The 17,828-nt window shown below is 48.8% G+C and overlaps 1 protein-coding gene across 1 annotated transcript in view; it reads left to right on the forward strand.

Moving 5' to 3' along the window:
* LOC140395604 (dynein axonemal heavy chain 17-like) overlaps positions 1–17,828 on the forward strand; it is an 896,966-nt gene that overhangs the window by 316,206 nt on the left and 562,932 nt on the right. The window contains exon 24 of the mRNA XM_072483576.1: positions 10,546–10,632. Within this exon, the coding sequence (XP_072339677.1) occupies positions 10,546–10,632 (87 nt within the window). The remainder of the gene's footprint in view (positions 1–10,545; positions 10,633–17,828) is intronic.

Genomic DNA, 17,828 nt, shown 5'->3' on the forward strand with positions numbered 1-17,828 from the left:
TTAGCAAGATGGCCACCGACCTCGACCCAAATCGCCCTCTGGTCCGGGATTTCGGCCTCGAGGTGAGTACTGGCGCTTCTCTTACCTTTCCTTGCCGATTGGAGTGTGTTTTCCTCACAGTATTTGCCGAATTTGTCCAGGACTGCCTGGAAGTGGCACCTGTTTTGCCCCTTGGAGAACTTGAATTTAAAAAAAATTTCTTCTGCTCTGTCACCGGCGATGGTGAGGAGAAACTCTATTTTTTCATCATCGGCCAGGTCTTTAAGTTCGGCTGCCACCAGGAAGAATTCAAACGTTTGCCGGAATCGCTGCCAGTTTTCGCGGAGATCGCCGTGGCACTGGAGCGGCTGCGGAACCAGGAGCTCGTACATCTTGCCTGGGTATTGCTGGTTGTCACTGTACGCTGAGGTATGGCTATCTGGATTTAAGCAGTTCACTACTGGTACCATGTTTTGTTATGTTTCCTTTGTAACATAAGCGGCTTCCTTGTGTTGCATTTGTCAAGGAAGGTCGAGACGTGTAAATAACTTCAACTCATTTATTTACACTGTGTACACTTTTATAACTTGAGTTCGACACTACTGCTAATCCTATTGTAGCTACCTAAACTGACTAACCAGCTGCTGTCTTCCACGTGGTGGGTGTGATAATGAATCAACCCTGTGCCTCTCTTCACTGACTGTCTCCACTGGCCAAAGGGGCTGATCATGTGTGTGGTGTCCTTTATGTATGGGTTGGTGTAATGCCCCCCTGTGGTCGTGTCACCTCCTTGTGTATCGTGAATGTCCATTGGTCGCCTCCTATCTAACTTATCTATTGGTTGAGTGTGTGTGTGTGATGTTTCTCATGCTCCCTCTAGTGTCTGTCTAGCTTACATGTATTTACAGTGATGCACATCACCACAGCGGTTACAGGGAAAGTGCCTGGATAAGTGGAGGACAGCTGAGCACGGCTTCCCTGATGTTACTGGCAGAGGTCTGAGATCTAGGGGTTTCTGATCTTGCAGGGAGTAAGTGTGCAGAGCACGGTTTGCCAGCACAACTGGCTCACTGGATGGCACTCTGAGGAAGGTGGGACAGTGTTAGGAAGGGTGGGGAAAGCCTGGGGATTTGAGGGTTCTAGGATGGAAGCCCCATCTGATTATTGGTCTCTCTCCTTCTCCAATTCCTTCCAGATACAAATATGTTTGCTGGTGTGGATTCCAAGGAGGCTGCCCTCACTATGCTTGTCGCAACTGAGGTGGGCAGACACCAAAGAAGGCAGCAAGGCCATCGGAGGCCGGAGGCGGCACCACATGTGCAGGTTGCCACCGCTCACCCTGAAAACCCAGCTGCCCATCAGGCTTAGGGGATCCAGAGAGGGAGCCAGCAACTTGCCAATGTGTACAGGAGGTGTTGGTTCTTCCATGAGTTGGCAGACAGCATATGCCACAGAAGACTGCAACTCAACAGGGAGACTGCGGCATTTGTGCCACATCATCTTGAGCATGGCATCCCATGGCCGTGAAGGTCACCACAGCACTAAACCTTTACGCCACCAGGTCATTCCAAGGCTCAAGGAGGGACCTATGTGACTGACCGGGGCAGCACGGAGGCACAGTGATTAGCACTGCTGCCTCACATCGCCAGGGACCCGGGTTCAATTGTGGCCTTGGGTGACTGTCCATGTGGAGTTTTCACACTCTCCTCGTGTCTGCGTGGGTTTCCTCTGAGTGCTTCGGTTTCCACCCACAATCCAAAGATGTGCAAGTTGGATGGATTGACCTTGCTAAAATTGCCCCTTGTGACCAGGGTTATGGGGATAGAGCCAGGTAGTCTGCCTAAATATGGTGCTCTTTCAGAAGGTCATTGCAGACTCAATGGACTGAATGGTCTCCTTCTGTACTGTAGTGATTCTTTCTATATCGCAATGTTCAATCAACAGGTTCATCTGAGAGGTGACAGATGCTCTGTTTGCCTGTGCATCTGACTATATCACATTCGACCTGGACCAGGTCCACCAAGGTGCTGGGGCTGGAGGATTTGCCACCTTCGCCTGGATGACCCAGGTCCAGGGGGTCATTGATGGCACGTATCTCACCCTGCGAGCTCACAGGCATCAAGGAGTTCCCTATATTAACAGGACGGGGTTCCACTCCCTGAATGTTCAGACCGTGTGTGAATCTGCCTGAGGATCATGCACGTGTGTGCCCGCTACCCTGGGAGTATGCATGACAACTACATCCTAGGGCAGTCAGAGATCCCTGGTGTCTTCAAGGAACACCCCATGACAACAGGTTGGCTTAAGGGGGACAAGGGATCCCCATTGAGGTCATGGCTGACGATGTCAGTGTGGAGGCCTGAGACCAAGGCAGAGACCCGTAATAATGAGGCTAATGCCGCCACCCATGCCGTCATCGACCAGTGCATCGGACTGCTCAAATTGAGGTTTGATGCCAAAATCGCTCTGGCAGGGTTCCACAGTACATCCCCTAAAGGGTCTCGCTTTGTGGTGGTCTGCAGTGCCTTCCACAATCTGGCACAGCAGTGGGGGACATGCTTGAGGAAGAGGAGAGGGTGGAGCAAGAGGGGCTGAAGGACGAGTCAAGGAGGAGCCGGAGGATTGAGGACAGGAGGCAGCGGCAAGGGTCCAACATGCCAAGAGGAGAAGAGAGGCCTTCATCGTCTCCAGATTCTCTTTGGACAAGACTGACCATCAGATCAAAACCCCATCCTCCAAACATACCTCCCCCTCCCTAACCATCCTATTCTGGGCTGGACAGCTGGTTTGTGATAAGGCCAGCAGTGCGGGTTCAATTACCGTACCAGCTGTACCCGAACAGGCGCCGGAATGTGGAGACCAGGAGCTTTGTACAGTAACTTCATTGCAGTGTTAATGTAAGCCTACTTCTGACAATAAAGATTATGATGCGGAGATGCCGCCGTTGGACTGGGGTGAGCACAGTAAGACGTCTTACAACATCAGGTTAAAGTCCAACAAGTTTGGTTTGAATCACTAGGTTTCGGAGCACTGCTCCTTCCTCAGGTGAATGAAGAGGTAGGTTCCAGAAACATATATATATATAGACAAAGTCAAAAATGCAAGACGATACTTTGAATGCAAGTCTTTGCAGATAATTAAGTCTTTACAGGTCCAGACGGAGCAACTGGAGAGAGGGATAATCACAGGTTAAAGAGGTGTGAGTTGTCTCAAGCCAGAACAGTTGGTAGGATTTCGCAAGCCCAGGCCAGATGGTGGGGGGTGAATGTAATGCAACATGAATCCAAGGTCCCGGTTGAGGCCGTACTCATGTGTGCGGAACTTGGCTGTAAGTTTCTGCTTGGTGATTCTGCATTGTCGCACGTCCTGAAGGCCGCCTTGGAGAAAGCTTACCCGAAGATCAGAGGCTGAATGCCCTTGACTGCAGAAGTGTTCCCCAACTGGAAGAGAACATTCCTGTTGGTGATTGTCGCACGATGTCCGTTCATCTGTTGACGCAGCATCTGCATGGTCTCGCCAATGTACCACGCTTCGGGACATAATTTCCTGCAGCGTATGAGGTAGAGAACATTGGCCGAGTCGCATGAGTATGTACCACGTACCTGGTGGCTGGTGTTCTCACATGTAATGGTGGTACCCATGTCGATGATCTGGCACGTCTTGCAGAGACTGCCATGGCAGGGTTGTGTGGTGTCGTGGTCGCTGTTCTGAAGGCTGGGTAGTTTTCTGCAAACAATGGTTGTTTGAAGTTGCACGGTTGTTTGAAGGCAAGTAGTGGGGTTGTGGGTGACCTCGGAAAGATGTTCGTCTTCATCGATGACGTGTTGAAGGCTGCAAAGATGATGTCGTAGTTTCTCCGCTCCAGGGAAGTACTGGATGACAAAGGGTACTCTGTCGGTTGTGTTTCTTGTTTGTCTTCTGAGGAGGTCGTTACGGTTTTTTCCTGTGGCTCGTTGGAACTGTCAATCGATGAGTCGAGTGCCATATCCCGTTCTAATGAGGGCATCTTTCAGTGTCTGTAGATGTCTGTTATGCTCGTCTGAGCAGATCCTGTGCATACAGAGGGCTTGTGCACAGGTGATGGCTTCTTTAATGTGTTTAGGGTGGAAGCTGGAGAAGTGGAACATCGTGAGGTTATCCATGGGCTTGCGGTAAAGCGAAGTGCTGAGGTGGCCGTCCTTGATGGAGATGAGTGTGTCCAAGAATGCAACTGATTCTGGAGAGTAGTCCATGGTGAGTCTGATGGTGGGGTGGAACTTATTGATGTCATTGTGTAGTCGTTACAGTGATTCTTTGCCGTGGGTCCAAAGGAAGAAAATGTCATCAATGTATCTGGTGTATAACGTCGGTTGAAGGTCCTGTGTGGTGGGGAAGTCTTGTTCAAACTTGTGCATGAAGATGTTGGCATTTTGAGGTGCAAATGTGGCCCCCATGGCTGTTCCGTGTGTCTGGATGAAGAACTTGTTTTCGAAGGTGAAGACGTTGTGATCCAGAATAAAGAGGATCAGTTGCAGAATTGCATCTGGAAATTGGCAGTTGTCGGTGTTGCAGCAATGCCGTCGTCATGGGGGATGCTGGTGTAGAGTGCCGAGACGTCCATTGTGACGAGGAATGTTCCTGGTTCAACTGGTCCATGGGTGCTGAGTTTCTGTAAGACGTTTGGCAGCACGGTAGCACAAGTGATTAGCACTGTGGCTTCACAGTGCCAGGATCCCAGGTTCGATTCCCTGCTGGGTCACTGTCTGTGCGGAGTCTGTACATTCTCCCCGTGTCTGTGTGGGTTTCCTCCGGGTGCTCCGGTTTCCTCCCATAATCCAAAGACGTGCAGATTAGGTGGATTGGCCATGATAAATTGCCCTTAGTGACCCCAAAAAAAAGGTTAGATGGGGTTATTGGGTTACGGGGATAGGGTGGAAGTGAGGGCTTAAATGGGTGGGTGCAAACTTGATGGGCCGAATGGCCTCCTTCTGCACTGTACGTTCTTTGTTCTATGTTCTAAGTCAGTCGTATTGCGACAGAAGCTGGGCGTTCCTTTTACAATGGGTTTCAAGATGCCCTCGATGTAGCCGGAGAGGTTCTCACACAGGGTTCCATTGCCTGATACGATAGAACGGTCTGGTGTGTTGGCCTTGTGTATTTTCGGGAGGCAGTAGAGATGTCCAACACGGGGAGTACATGGGATAAGAGCATGTAGGGCGCTCTGAAGGTCTGGATCCAAGGTCTTGGTCAGTCTGTTGAGTTGGCGGGTGTGTTCCTTGGTCGGATCTGCAGGTAACTGTCTGTAGTGTTCCTGGTTGTTGAGTTGTCGGTACTTTTTTTCAGTAGTCCATTCTGTTCAGTATGCCGGTGGCCCCTCCTTTGTCTGTTGGTTTGATGACGATGTTGCAGTTGGTCTTGAGAGCGCGGATGGCGTTGCATTGTGCTTGGGTGAAGTTCGGGGCTGTCTTGTGAATGCGACTGATGAATCTGGCATTGACGCGACTCCTGACAGCTTGAGCATACATGTCGAGACGAGGGCAGTGGCCTTCCGGAGGGGTCCAATTCGACTCTTTCCTCTTCAGTTGCCACACCGCAGATCTGTCGGTCTGCTGTTCCGGTTCATTGGTTGTCTCATTGGGGTCGCTGTCGGCCTCTTGGGGTCTGTGTAAGAACTCCCGGAGCCTCATTCGCCTGGTGAATTCCTCCGTGTCTGCCGCGAGACTGATGGGGTCCATTTTGGTAGTGGTGCAGAAATTGAGCCCCCTGCTGAGGACTTCGAATTCGTCTGGTTGAAGGGGTAGTCTGACAAGTTGACAATAGATTTTGGTGGTGGTACAGAAATTGAGCCCTCTGCTGAGGACTTCGATTTCGTCTGGTTGAAGGGTGTTCGCAAACCCACTCAAGTTGACCTACAACACAGACTCTCTCTCTGCATGTTAAAAGGTGTCTCAGATCACTTGATAACTTCAAACTAATAACTGTTTCTGGAAGGAATTCAAACCTACTGCTTTGTGGTAAAAGGGTGGTCTGGTTTATGGATGTTGTTACTTAAGTGAAACAGTAAAGAGAAGTTATTAAGGGTTAAATATAGAGTACTGTAGCTGTGTGGGGTATTTATGTTTGTCGTTGATAAAATGCTTACTGTGTGTGTTTATAAAATGTTAACTGAGCTCGCAGAATAAACTTTGTTTTGTTCAAAAGTGCTTAAGGCCTCTGTTGAATAACATCTGAAAAGTAGCCCCTTGTGCTCCTCATAACCAAAATTAATAAACAGTTTTGGGTCAGGGTAACTCCATGATATACTTTGGAGTTTTCTAAACCCTGGCCTATACAATGAATTCTAGAATTTTCTCCACAACTGACGTCAGGCTTACTGTTCTATAATTCTTCGTTTTCTCACTACTTCCCTTTTTAAATAGTGGGGTTTCATTAGCCATCCTCTAATCTGTAAGAACTGTTCCAGAGTCTATAGAATCTGGGGCGGGATTCTCCCCTTCCGGCGGGGCGGGCCGTACCGGCACCTAGGAGTGGCGTGAACCGCTTCGGTGTTGAGACGCCCAGAAGATGCAGAATCCTCCGCACCTTCAGGGCTAGGCCAGCGCCGGCGGGGTTGGCGCCGCACCAGCCAGCGGCGAAGGGCTTGGTGCCGTGCCAACTGCCGCCGAAGGGCCTCCACCGGCCGGCGCGAGTTGGCGCATGCACGGGAGTGCCAGCGTGTTCTGGCGTCATCCCAGCGCATGTGCAGGGGGGTTCTTCCACGCGCAGGCCATGGCAGACTGTTACACTGGCCGGCGCGGAGGGAAAGACTGCCCCCACGGTACAGGCCCACCTGCGGATCGGTGGGCCCTGATCGCGGGCTAGGCCACCGTGGGGGCCCCCCCTGGGGCCAGATCCCCCCGCGTCCCCCGAGGACTCCACAGGCTGCCCGCAGAGCCAGGTCCCACCGGTACGGACCTGGTGTATTTTACGCCGAAGGGACCCACCGAAAACGGGTAGGCCACTCGGCCCATTGCGGGCCGGAGAATCGCCGGGGGTGGGGGGCTGCTGCCAACGGCCCCCGACCAGCGCGGTGCGATTCCCGCTCCCGCTGAAAAACTGGCGACGGGGAATCTGGCAGCCGGCATCAGGGCAGCGGGGCTGGATTCACGCCGCCCCCAGGCGATTCTCCGGCCAGGCGGGGGGGGGGGGTTGGAGAATCCCGCCCCTGGTTTGTGTCCAACATCGCCACACACGGCCAGGATCCATGCCACTGGCCAGGGAGCTTCCACAAGGGTTGGGGTACAGGTGGGGGGTGGCCAGAGTGTGGCCTGAGGGGTCACGGATGTCGGGTCTGGTCTGCGCACGGCCTGCGCCATGTTGTACAGCCCGACCTCTGCAGGTCGTCGCTGTGCGCATGCCGCCCAGGGACCCGGCCATTCTCTGACCGTTTTCGGTGCAGGAGCCAGGAATTTCACCCTGTCCCGGAATCGGTCAGGGGTCGGCGCCAATATTTGGGTCATAAAGCGCCTACGAAATCTCCGTTTGAGATGGCACTTAGCCGCTGAAACGGAGAATCCAGCCCAATGGCTGGGGCATTTTGGCCACACCGTCTTCACTATGGCGGAGGAGGAAGAGACCCCCTCCCCTGCGCATGCGCGGGGATGACGTCAGCAGCCGCTGACGCTCCCGCGCATGCGTCTCCCGGCGAAGTCCTTTCGACGCCGGCTGGCGTGGCGCCAAAGGCCTTTCCCGCCAGCTGGTGGAGCGGAAACCACTCCGGCGTGGGCCTAGCCCCTCAAGGTGAGGGCTTGGCCCCTAAAGGTGTGGAGACTTCCGCATCTTTGGGGTGGCCCAACGCCGGAGTGATCCGCGCCGCTTTTGGTGCCGGGTAGCGGACATCGTACCGGTTTGCGGAGAATCCCGCCCCTGATAAGTAGACAAAGACATTCTGAGAAGTGAAAGTGGAAAGGGAGGTTCAGTTGAGCAATTCAGTTTAAAATATATTTGATTGTATAGTATTGTGTTTATTGAATTTAAGTATAGTTAATTACCTAAGATAATGCTTATTTGGTAGTCTTTGCTTTCCATGACTCTTGTGTAAGAACATTCATTTCTTTCAAACAATAGGATCTCATGATTTCATTCTTTCAGTAAATAATTTGAGCTGGATTCTCCGATTGTGGGACTTTGTCCCCACGCGAGCGTGGGAACGGTGGCGTTTTACGTCAGGAGAACTGGCGCAAAACGATCACCGATTCTCATTTTACCGGGGGCTAGCAGGACGGCAGCGTAGAGCACCCGGCTCTAGCTGCCAATATGCCCATTGGAGAATTGCTGGATCCGTGGCCGCATATGCACATGGCGGTGGCCTGCTACGGCCGCGCCGTGCTTCAGCAGAGGCCGCTCGTGGACCCGGCCAGCGAAATAGTCCACCCCTTCGGCCGGCTCGTGCGCCCCGGACCACCCATCCACAGTGCCCCCAGCACCTAATAATGTCCACCCCTGCCTGCGGATCGGCCCTCCAGCAGCGCTGGACTGAGTTCGCAGCCGCCATGCCGGGTTTCCGACGTTTGAAACCAATAGAGACCCACGCCGTCAGGAAGTCGGCCGGTTGGGGGCAGAGCATTTGGGCAATGTCCTGAGGCTGTCGATACGTGGCGTGGCGTTCTCTCCAAGTACACCGTTTTGAGGGGGCGGAGCATCGCAAAGGCAGCGCCACCCCCGATTCTATCATAAACATGGATTCTCCGGCTGGTCACCGAACGCGATTTCGGAGTCGGCGACCAGAGAATACAGCCCTTGATACTTTGGAATTTTATTTTTAAATACTATTGATCTCTACTAGTCTCATAACAATATGACTACATTTGAATCAATTTCTCTCTAGTCGCTGAAAATTGAGCATTTAGCAAATAGTATGGAGAAGAGTATTGTTTTTATTATATGCATTTGCGCTTTCCGTGCGCTATTCATCGGAAAATAGGAACAGAAATTAAGCTTTCAGCCACTTAAGGCTTTTCCACCATTTTCAAGACCATGGGCGGGATTCTCCGCCCCGCTGTGCCACATTTCTGCCTCGACCCGCCGGCGGGATTCTACGTTATGCCGGCTGGTCAATGGGATTTCCCATTTTAGGGCAGCCACACGCCGTCGGGAAACACCCGAGCACCAGCAAAACGAGAATCCCGCCGGTGGAGAATCGAGCCCCATATTTGATCACTAACTTAACTCCACCTGCCTGCCTTAGTTCTGTAATCCTTAATACCCTGGCCTAAAAAAATATTGAATAAGTTTTTAAATTTTCAATTGACGTAAACTTAATAGCTTCTTGGAGAGGAAATTCCAGATTCCCACTAACCTTTGTGTGAAGGAATGTTTTTAGATATCACCCTTTGAATGGCCTAGCTCTAATTTTGAGGGTATTCCCCCTTATTTTGGACTCCCCTCCAGAAGAAATAGTTTCTTTTAATATACCATTTCTACCATTTGGCAGAATTCTGCCTTTTAATTTCTGCTTCTGCCATCTCCTGGGGAGCTGGGAAAGCCCCTTTCTCAATAATCCACTATCATCCAAGTTCCATCCTGTTCCTGATGGAGTGACTCTGCCCCAACCAACAACAGCCCACCACTTGGCTTAAATCTTCAGCCTAAGGCGGGAGGATGATTCCAGGCAGCTATGATCTCAGCCACATCCTATGCTGGTCAATGCTTTGTGCCATCCCAGGCTCCACTTGCTTAGGATTCCCGCCCATGACATAATTGGCTACAATTCCCATCCTGCCCGGATATGAGCCCCTGGGCCTGAGCGTCTAACTTCCGGGGAGGTTTTTTATACATCTCTACAATCAAGATCCAAATGGCACAGGTTGTCGAGTAACTGCAGCCATGTACTGATGGGTAGCGGCAGTGACGAAGAGCCTGAGTAAGATGGAAAAATCTAATGGAGAGAAGGTGGATAGGCATAAAGAGTGAGTGTATCAAGATAGGGTAGGAAGGGCTTTGAGTGGAGTTGTGTGAGGACAGAGGGAAGGGTTGAGTGAGTGGGTCTTGGTGGGGGAGGGAGGGAAGAAAGGTTTGTGAGTGGGAGTGGGAGGGGAGAGAGGAGGTGAGTGAGGAGGAAAGAGTTTGTCAAGAGGGCCTCCTGAGTGACCATAAAAAACTAGAGTCGTGAACACAGCTCAGTCCATCACACAAGCCTGCCTCTCATCTATTGATGCTGTCTATACCTCCCACTGCCTTGGGAAAGTGGGCAGCATAATGAATAACCCAGGTTATTCTCTATGCCAATCTCTTCCATCAGGCAGAAGATACAAAAGTCTGAGAATGCACACCAATAGATTCAAAAACAGCTTCTTCCCTGCTGTTACCAGACTCCTAAATGGCCCTCTTAAGGACTGAACTGATCTTTCTACGCATCTTCTCTACAGTTGTAGCCCCAGATTCCTTATGCTTCACCCGATGTCTATGTTAATTGTGTATTTATCGTATGCTTTATGTTTTCATGTATAGAGCGATCTGCCTGGACTGTACGCAGAAGTACCTCAGTACACGTGACAATAAATCTAAATCTATTTTGTGCATTGATTTATTTACTTCTTTTTTCTGCAGATTAACCAACATGGATTTAGACAAAAATTCAAAGTGAAAGCTCCGTTCAAATTTGACAATCCAAATCCATATAAGGCTTTGGATAAGGTAATTATTAATTTGTATTTTAGTTAACTGGATTGAAATTGTTCTGCACTATAATATTCTTCTTCAATTATCTGTATGTGCCAAGGAAGCATAATAAATCTAGCCATAAACAATGTAGCCTGGGTCTCTATTTCACTCTCAGTGTCTCCTTTTTTGTATACGTTATCTATCATTAATTATTGTTTTATTCTTACTGAATTTCCATTTGCTGTTTGATTGACGGGAATTATGGAGATAGTGCAAGATTAAGACCTAGGAGCTGGAATGACTCAGTGGATGTTGCATGACTGATTAAGGAACATTTGCAGAGACATAGGCATGTCTGGACAATAACTGGTTTACTGGATATATTTGATTTGATTGATTTATTGTCACATGTACCGAAGTACAGTGAAAAGTATTTTTCTGCGGCCAAGGAAACGTACACAGTAGTCAAAAGAAGAATAGTAGATAGTTACAGTGAATGCGGAAAAGTACACAGTACATCGACAAATAAGTAATCAATAATATATATATAACTATTGAAATATATAGATGGCCACTTAAGTGTTACTTTAGTAAAGCCATGAGCTTTCTGCTCCGAGACTCTTAGTCCTGTGAATAGTGCTAATCCACATTCCACCTGTATGTTAAAAGTGCCAATGGAAAGTCTTTATTCTTCTTCAAGAGGATGCATGGTAGCACAAGTGGATAGCACTGTGGCGTCACAGTGCCAGGGTCCCAGGTTCGATTCACTGCTGGGTCACTGTCTGTGCGGAGTCTGCACGTTCTCCCCGTGTCTGCGTGGGTTTCCTCCGGGTGCTCCGGTTTCCTCCCACAGTCCAAATACGTGCAGGTTAGGTGGATTGGCCATGATAAATTGCCCTTAGTGACCAAAAAGGTTAAGAGGGGTTGTTGGATTATGGGGATAGGGTGGAAGTGAGGGCTTAAGGGGTCGGCGCAGACTCGATGGGCCGAATGGTGTCCTTCTGCACTGTATGTTCTATGTTCTATGTAATGGTGTACATGCCCCTTTCTGCCTCACCATTAGATTGGGCATACATTGGGAAACTGGTGAGGTTCTGGGTGAAATGCATGAAGGAGCAAGCCATTGGAAAATTGCGAGCCATTGTTGGACACCACCATAGACATGCTATATTTTGCAAACAATTCTTTCAATGACATAAGGGGTTGGTTTAGCACAGTGGGCTAAACAGCTGGCTTGTAATGCAGAACAAGGCCAGCAGCGTAGGTTCAATTCCCGTACCAGCCTCCCCAAACAGGTGCCGGAATGTGGCGACTAGGGGCTTTTCACAGTAACATCATTGAAGCCTACATGTGACAATAAGCGATTATTATATTATTATTAATGATTGACTCAGTGTTTAGAATGTGTAAATGTTTCACCTCAGTCACTTGGAGAAGTAGTTGATGATAATTAGGAAGGATGACCTGTTTTACATAAATAGATCAATTTACGGATGTGCCAACAGCATTGGTAGGGAACTGAGTGGGGATAAGGTACTTCCTTAATCTGCTTTGCGCATATCTGGCACTGTGAAATCATCTCTTCTGTAGACTTCAATATACCAAGCCGCCACACAGCAGAACGGGTTCATGCTCTACATTTTGGCGATGTCTTTGATGCCCTGGTGGATTCTTTTCAGAATCTCTGGTCATAAACCAGCAGATCATCAATTATGATAAAACGTTTTCATTGTTCAAAATATATTTGGATTATTGTTCCACCAGGTTGCTTCTGTGGCCATCCTTATATGCAGTATTGATGAATGCAAATGCAGTCATCATCCTCCATTTTGTCTTGTCATATTTGTTGTAGCTTTTTGGATTTCAATTTCAAGATGCCAGAAACTCGGAGTAGGACTCGGCCTTGTTAACCAGATTAATATCCTGTGTTCCCAAAAAGAAAATGCTGGAAAATCTCAGCAGGTCTGGCAGCATCTGTTGGGAGAGAAAAGAGCTAACATTTCAAGTCCAGATGACCCTTTGTCAAAGCTAATATCCTGTGTTGCTGGATGGTCGACTGTGGCCCTGGACAACATGTCTGCAATTGTTTAATAACTTGCCCTGGATGTACACTATCTCATGAGTGAAGGGCATTAGTCGCAGACAGAATCTCTGCATTGTTTGAAACATTCTGGCAACACCCTTTTCATCCGTTAATGAGAACAATAATTTGTGGTCCTTGATAACTACATTCAGATTACATATCATCAGTGCATTTCTCACAAGCCCACGTGAGAACGGGTGTGTGGGACAGGGGTTGGTGCCAGGGGCACAGTGCTGCCTTCTCACTGTGGTCATCCTGAGGAGGTCATGCGTTGTTTTTACAGCACTGCAGGTCGGTTCGGATTGTGTTACTCATGTGCTGACGGCCTCTGCCATCTGCTTTGGAGAGGGTACAGAGGAGATTTACCAGGGTGTTGCCTGCTCTGGGGGGGTGTTAGCTATATGGAGAGGCTGAATAGACTCGGATCGTTTTCATTAGAAAGACGGAGGTTGAGGGGTGACCTGATAGAGGTTTACAAGATTATGAGGAGTATGGATAGAGTGGATGGGCAAGCACTCTTTCTCAGGGTGGAGGTGTCAGTCACCAGGGGGCATAGGTTTATGGTCCATGGGGCAAAGTTTAGAGGAGATGTGTGAGGCAGGTCTTTTACGCAGAGGGGGGTGAGTGCCTGGAATGCGTTGCCAGGGGATGTTGTGGAATCAGATAGATTAACGGTGTTCAAAAGGCATCTTGACAAACACATGGATAGGATGGGTATAGAGGGATGCGGCACAAGGAAATGCTGAGGGTTTCGGCAAAGGTTGGTATCATAGAATATCATCATAGAATTTACAGTGCAGAAGGAGGCCATTCGGCCCATCGAGTCTGCACCGGCTCTTGGAAAGAGCACCCTACCCAAAGTCAACACCTCCACCCTATCCCCATAACCCAGTAACCCCACCCAACACTTTGGGCAATTTTGGACACTAAGGGCAATTTATCATGGCCAATCCACCTAACCTGCACATCTTTGGACTGTGGGAGGAAACCAGAGCACCCGGAGGAAACCCACGCAGACACGGGGAGGACGTGCAGACTCCGCACAGACAGTGACCCAAGCCGGAATCGAACCTGGGACCCTGGAGCTGTGAAGCAATTGTGCTATCCACAAGGCTACTGTGCTGCCCACTTTTCTGCAGGTGACAATGTAAAGCAGCATTGTGGTACGTGTTAATAATAATAATGATTAATAATAATAATAATAATAATAATAATCATGACAGGTACGGGCTTGGAGGGCCTTAGGGCCTGTTCCTGTGCTGTATAGTTCTTTGTTCTTTGTACACAGAGGGAGAATTAAGAATGTCCAAATTACCTAACAGCACGTGTGGGAGGAAACCGGAGCACTCGGAGGAAACCAACGCAGACACAGGGAGAACATGCAGACTCCGCACAGACAATGACCTAAGCCGGGAATCGAACTTGGGGCCCTGGCGCTGTGAAGCAACAGTGCTATATGGGGAACAGATGGGGTGGTGGGCTTTAGACCAGGAAGAAGTCAGCCATAATCTGATTGAATGGAAGAGCGGGGAAGATCAAAGGGCTGAATTGTCTACTTCTGCTCCTAATTCCATTGTTCAGTACTCCTGTACTCGAAGTCAAATCATCTTGTGATATAGGCTAACATTCCATTAGCCTTCCTAATAGCTTGCTGCAGCTGCTAGCAACTTATGGACAAGGAAACCCAGGTCCCGTTGAACATCATCTACACTTTTTAATTTCTGATCATTTAGAATATTCTGCATATCTATTCCTTCTACCAAAATGGATTACCTTATATTTTTCCTTACATTCCACCTGCCATGCTCTTGCCACTCACTAATTCTGTTCAAATCCTCCTGGGATAGGCCAGAGGAGTGGGCCGAGTTGGGTGCTCTCTCAGAGGGTCGGTGTAAACTCGATAGGTCGAATGGCCTCCTTCTGCCCTGTAGGAATTCTATGAATCTGTAGCCACTTTACATCTTTCTCGTAACACATATTCCTGCCTTGCTTTGTATCATCCGTGAACTTGAAAATATTACATTTGAGCCCCACATCTAAATCAATGATATATAATAATAATCTTTATTAGTGTCACTGGTAGGCTTACATTAACACTGCAATGAAGCTACTGTGAAAATCCCCTCGTCACCACACTCTGACGCCTGTTCGGGTACACTGAGGGAGAATTAAGAATGTCCAATTCACCCAACAAGGACGTCTTTCGGGACTTACGGGAGGAAGCCGGACTACCCGGTCTAAACCCACGCAGACACGGGAAGAACGTGCAACCTTCGCACAAATAGTGACCCTAGCCGAGAATTGAACCTCGGACTCTGGCACTGTGAAACAACAGTGTTAACCACTGTGCTGTGCTACCTTGCCGCCCATATTGTGAACAGCTGGGGATTATATATTGATCCTTGGGCTCCCCACTAGCCACTGTAAATGCGAGAATGATCCATTTATTCCTACTCTCTGTTTTCTGCTTGTTAGTCAATCCTCAATCCATGGCAGTATGTTTTCTTCTATGCCACCTGCTTTTATTTTGCTAATTAACTGCCTGCGGAGGGCTTTATCAAAAGCTTTCTGGAAGTCCAAATGTACTACATCCATTGATTCACCTTTATCTGTTTTGTTAATACCATCTTCAACAACTCCAACAAATTCATCAAACATGATTTCCTATCCATAAATCCATGTTGACGATACCTAATCAAGTCATGATTGTCCAAGTGCCTTTTTATCACAGCCCTTATAACAAATTCCAGCATTTTCCCTACCATTGATGTAAGGCCATCAGGCCCGTAGTTCCATTTTTTCTCTCCCCTCCCTGCTTAAACAGTGGGGTGACATTTGCTACCATCCAATCTTCAGGAACCTTTCCAGAGTCTATCGAATTTTAGAAGGTTATCACCTTCATTGACTATCTCTATAGCAACCTGTTTCAATACTCTTGGATGCATAATATGAGGTCTTGGGGCCTTATTGATTTTCAGCCTATTAGTTTCTCCAATACATCCTCTTATTTATGCTACTTTCCTTCAACTCCGCTTTCTCCTTAGTTCTTTGGATCTCTACAGCTGAGAGAATTCCAATTTGGGCAACCCATCCCCATGATAAGCTAGTTTAAACCCTCTCCACCCCATACATTCTGTACATTTGAAGCATGACTGTCATAACCCACCGCATGGGGCCTAAGGGGTGGGGATGATTGTCTTCCCCGTGTACGAGCACTCTTGTTAAGGGGGCTGGGTGAACCCAAACCATATTGTATATAAGGTCGTCCAGTTCAACACCGGCCGTAAAGACCCGGGTGGGATCTACCAAGAGCTGGGTATTATAGCCTTTGAAACAACTTGGTGTGGACTATCCGTGACTCATAACACTGGCGATGAGGAGTAAACTGATTTCCCGTCAACGCTGCAGCCTGTCGGTTGAGCCACCTCCCTGACTCGATGGATCCAGGTTGGAACCTGATTCTGTCACCATGCCTCTGTTTTGGATGCGTTTGACGCTGGAGTTGAGGACTGGAATCAATAAGCAGAGCGGATGCGCTAGTTCCTTTGTGCAAATTACATCACTGAGACCGACCACCCCAGTGACTTTGCTGACTACTTGTGACGCCCATGCGTACGGGATAATTCAGAGTCTTGCGTACCTGCCGGCGCCCAACATCTATATCTTCATGATTCTTGTGGGTCTGCATTTCAAACCAACGGCATCCGTTGTCTTTCAGAGGTATCGTTTCAACACGACAGATTGATTCCCGGGTGAGTCGGTCACCAAGTTTGTGTTCCGACGAAGAAATATTGCTGAGTTCTGTGAGTGGTACTGCTTTATCTAAGATTCTGCATGATCGTCTGGTCTATAGCATAAACAATGTGAAGACACAGTGAAAATTCTTGGCTGAACCTTCCCTGAATCTGCATCAAGCACTACATCTCTCCCTATCATCTGAGAGTGCTGAGCATGGTATACAGGGGATGGAGGTGAACACCTTAGGGTGTGGTCCATCCCATGCAGTACCCCCCACCCAGTCAGATCGCCGAAGAGATTCCGGCATATGGTTGCAGTCCAGGCCGTCACGGCGGAAAACGTCCCCGGATTCCGCTGAGGGTGATTTGGTTCGATGTGTAACGTGCGGCTGCCAGCTCAGGCGCGACTGCCATCAGCGAGGGCCCCAGAGGTCCCGGCGCCCCAATAAACGTCACAAACCTAGCCGGGTCCCAAAACTGCTCACAATACTCCAAATGGTGTCTGACCAGAGACTTATACAGCCTCAGAAGTACATCCCTGGTCTTGTATTCTAGCCCTCTTGACATGAATGCTAACATTGCATTTGCCTTCCTAACTGCCTACTGAACCTGCACGTTAACCTTAAGAGAATCGTGAACAAAGACTCCCAAGACCCTTTGTGCTTCTGATTTCCTAAGCATTCCCCATTTAGAAAATAGTCTATGCCTAAATTCCTCCTTCCAAAGTGCATAACCTTACACTTTTCTACATTGTATTTCATCTTACACTTCATTGCCCACTCTCCTAGCCTGTCCAAATCCTTCCATAGCCCTTGCTTCCTCAATACTACCTGTCCCTCGACAGATCTTTGTATCATCTGCAAACTTAGCAACAGTGCCTTCAGTTCCTTCTTCCAGATCATTAATGTATATTGTGAAAAGTTGTGGTCCCAGCACAGACCCCTGAGGCACACCACTAATCATCCAGCTGCCAAGCCTCTATCCATGCCAGAATCTTACCCTTAACACCATGAGCTCTGAACTTATTTAACAAAGGGGGCGGGAGGTGGTGCAGTGGTTAGCACTAGGACTACGGCGATGAGGACCCGGGTTCGGAATCCTGGCCCTGGGTCACTGTCCGTGTGGAGTTTGCACATTCTCCCCGTGTCTGCGTGGGTTTCACCACCACACCCCAAAGATGTGCAGGTTAGGTGGATTGGCCACATTAAATTGCCCCTTAATTGGAAAAAAAATAATTGGATACTCTTAATTTATTTAAAAAAACTTATTCAACAATCCCCGATATGGCACCTTGTCAAAGGCCATCTGGAAATCTAAATAAACCCCGTCCACTGGTTCTCCTTTGTCTAACTTCCTTGTTACCTCCTCAACGAACTCTTAACAGATTTGTCAGAACATAGAACATAGAA

Source organism: Scyliorhinus torazame, chromosome 18 (assembly GCF_047496885.1).
Source record: "Scyliorhinus torazame isolate Kashiwa2021f chromosome 18, sScyTor2.1, whole genome shotgun sequence".
NCBI lineage: Eukaryota > Metazoa > Chordata > Chondrichthyes > Carcharhiniformes > Scyliorhinidae > Scyliorhinus > Scyliorhinus torazame.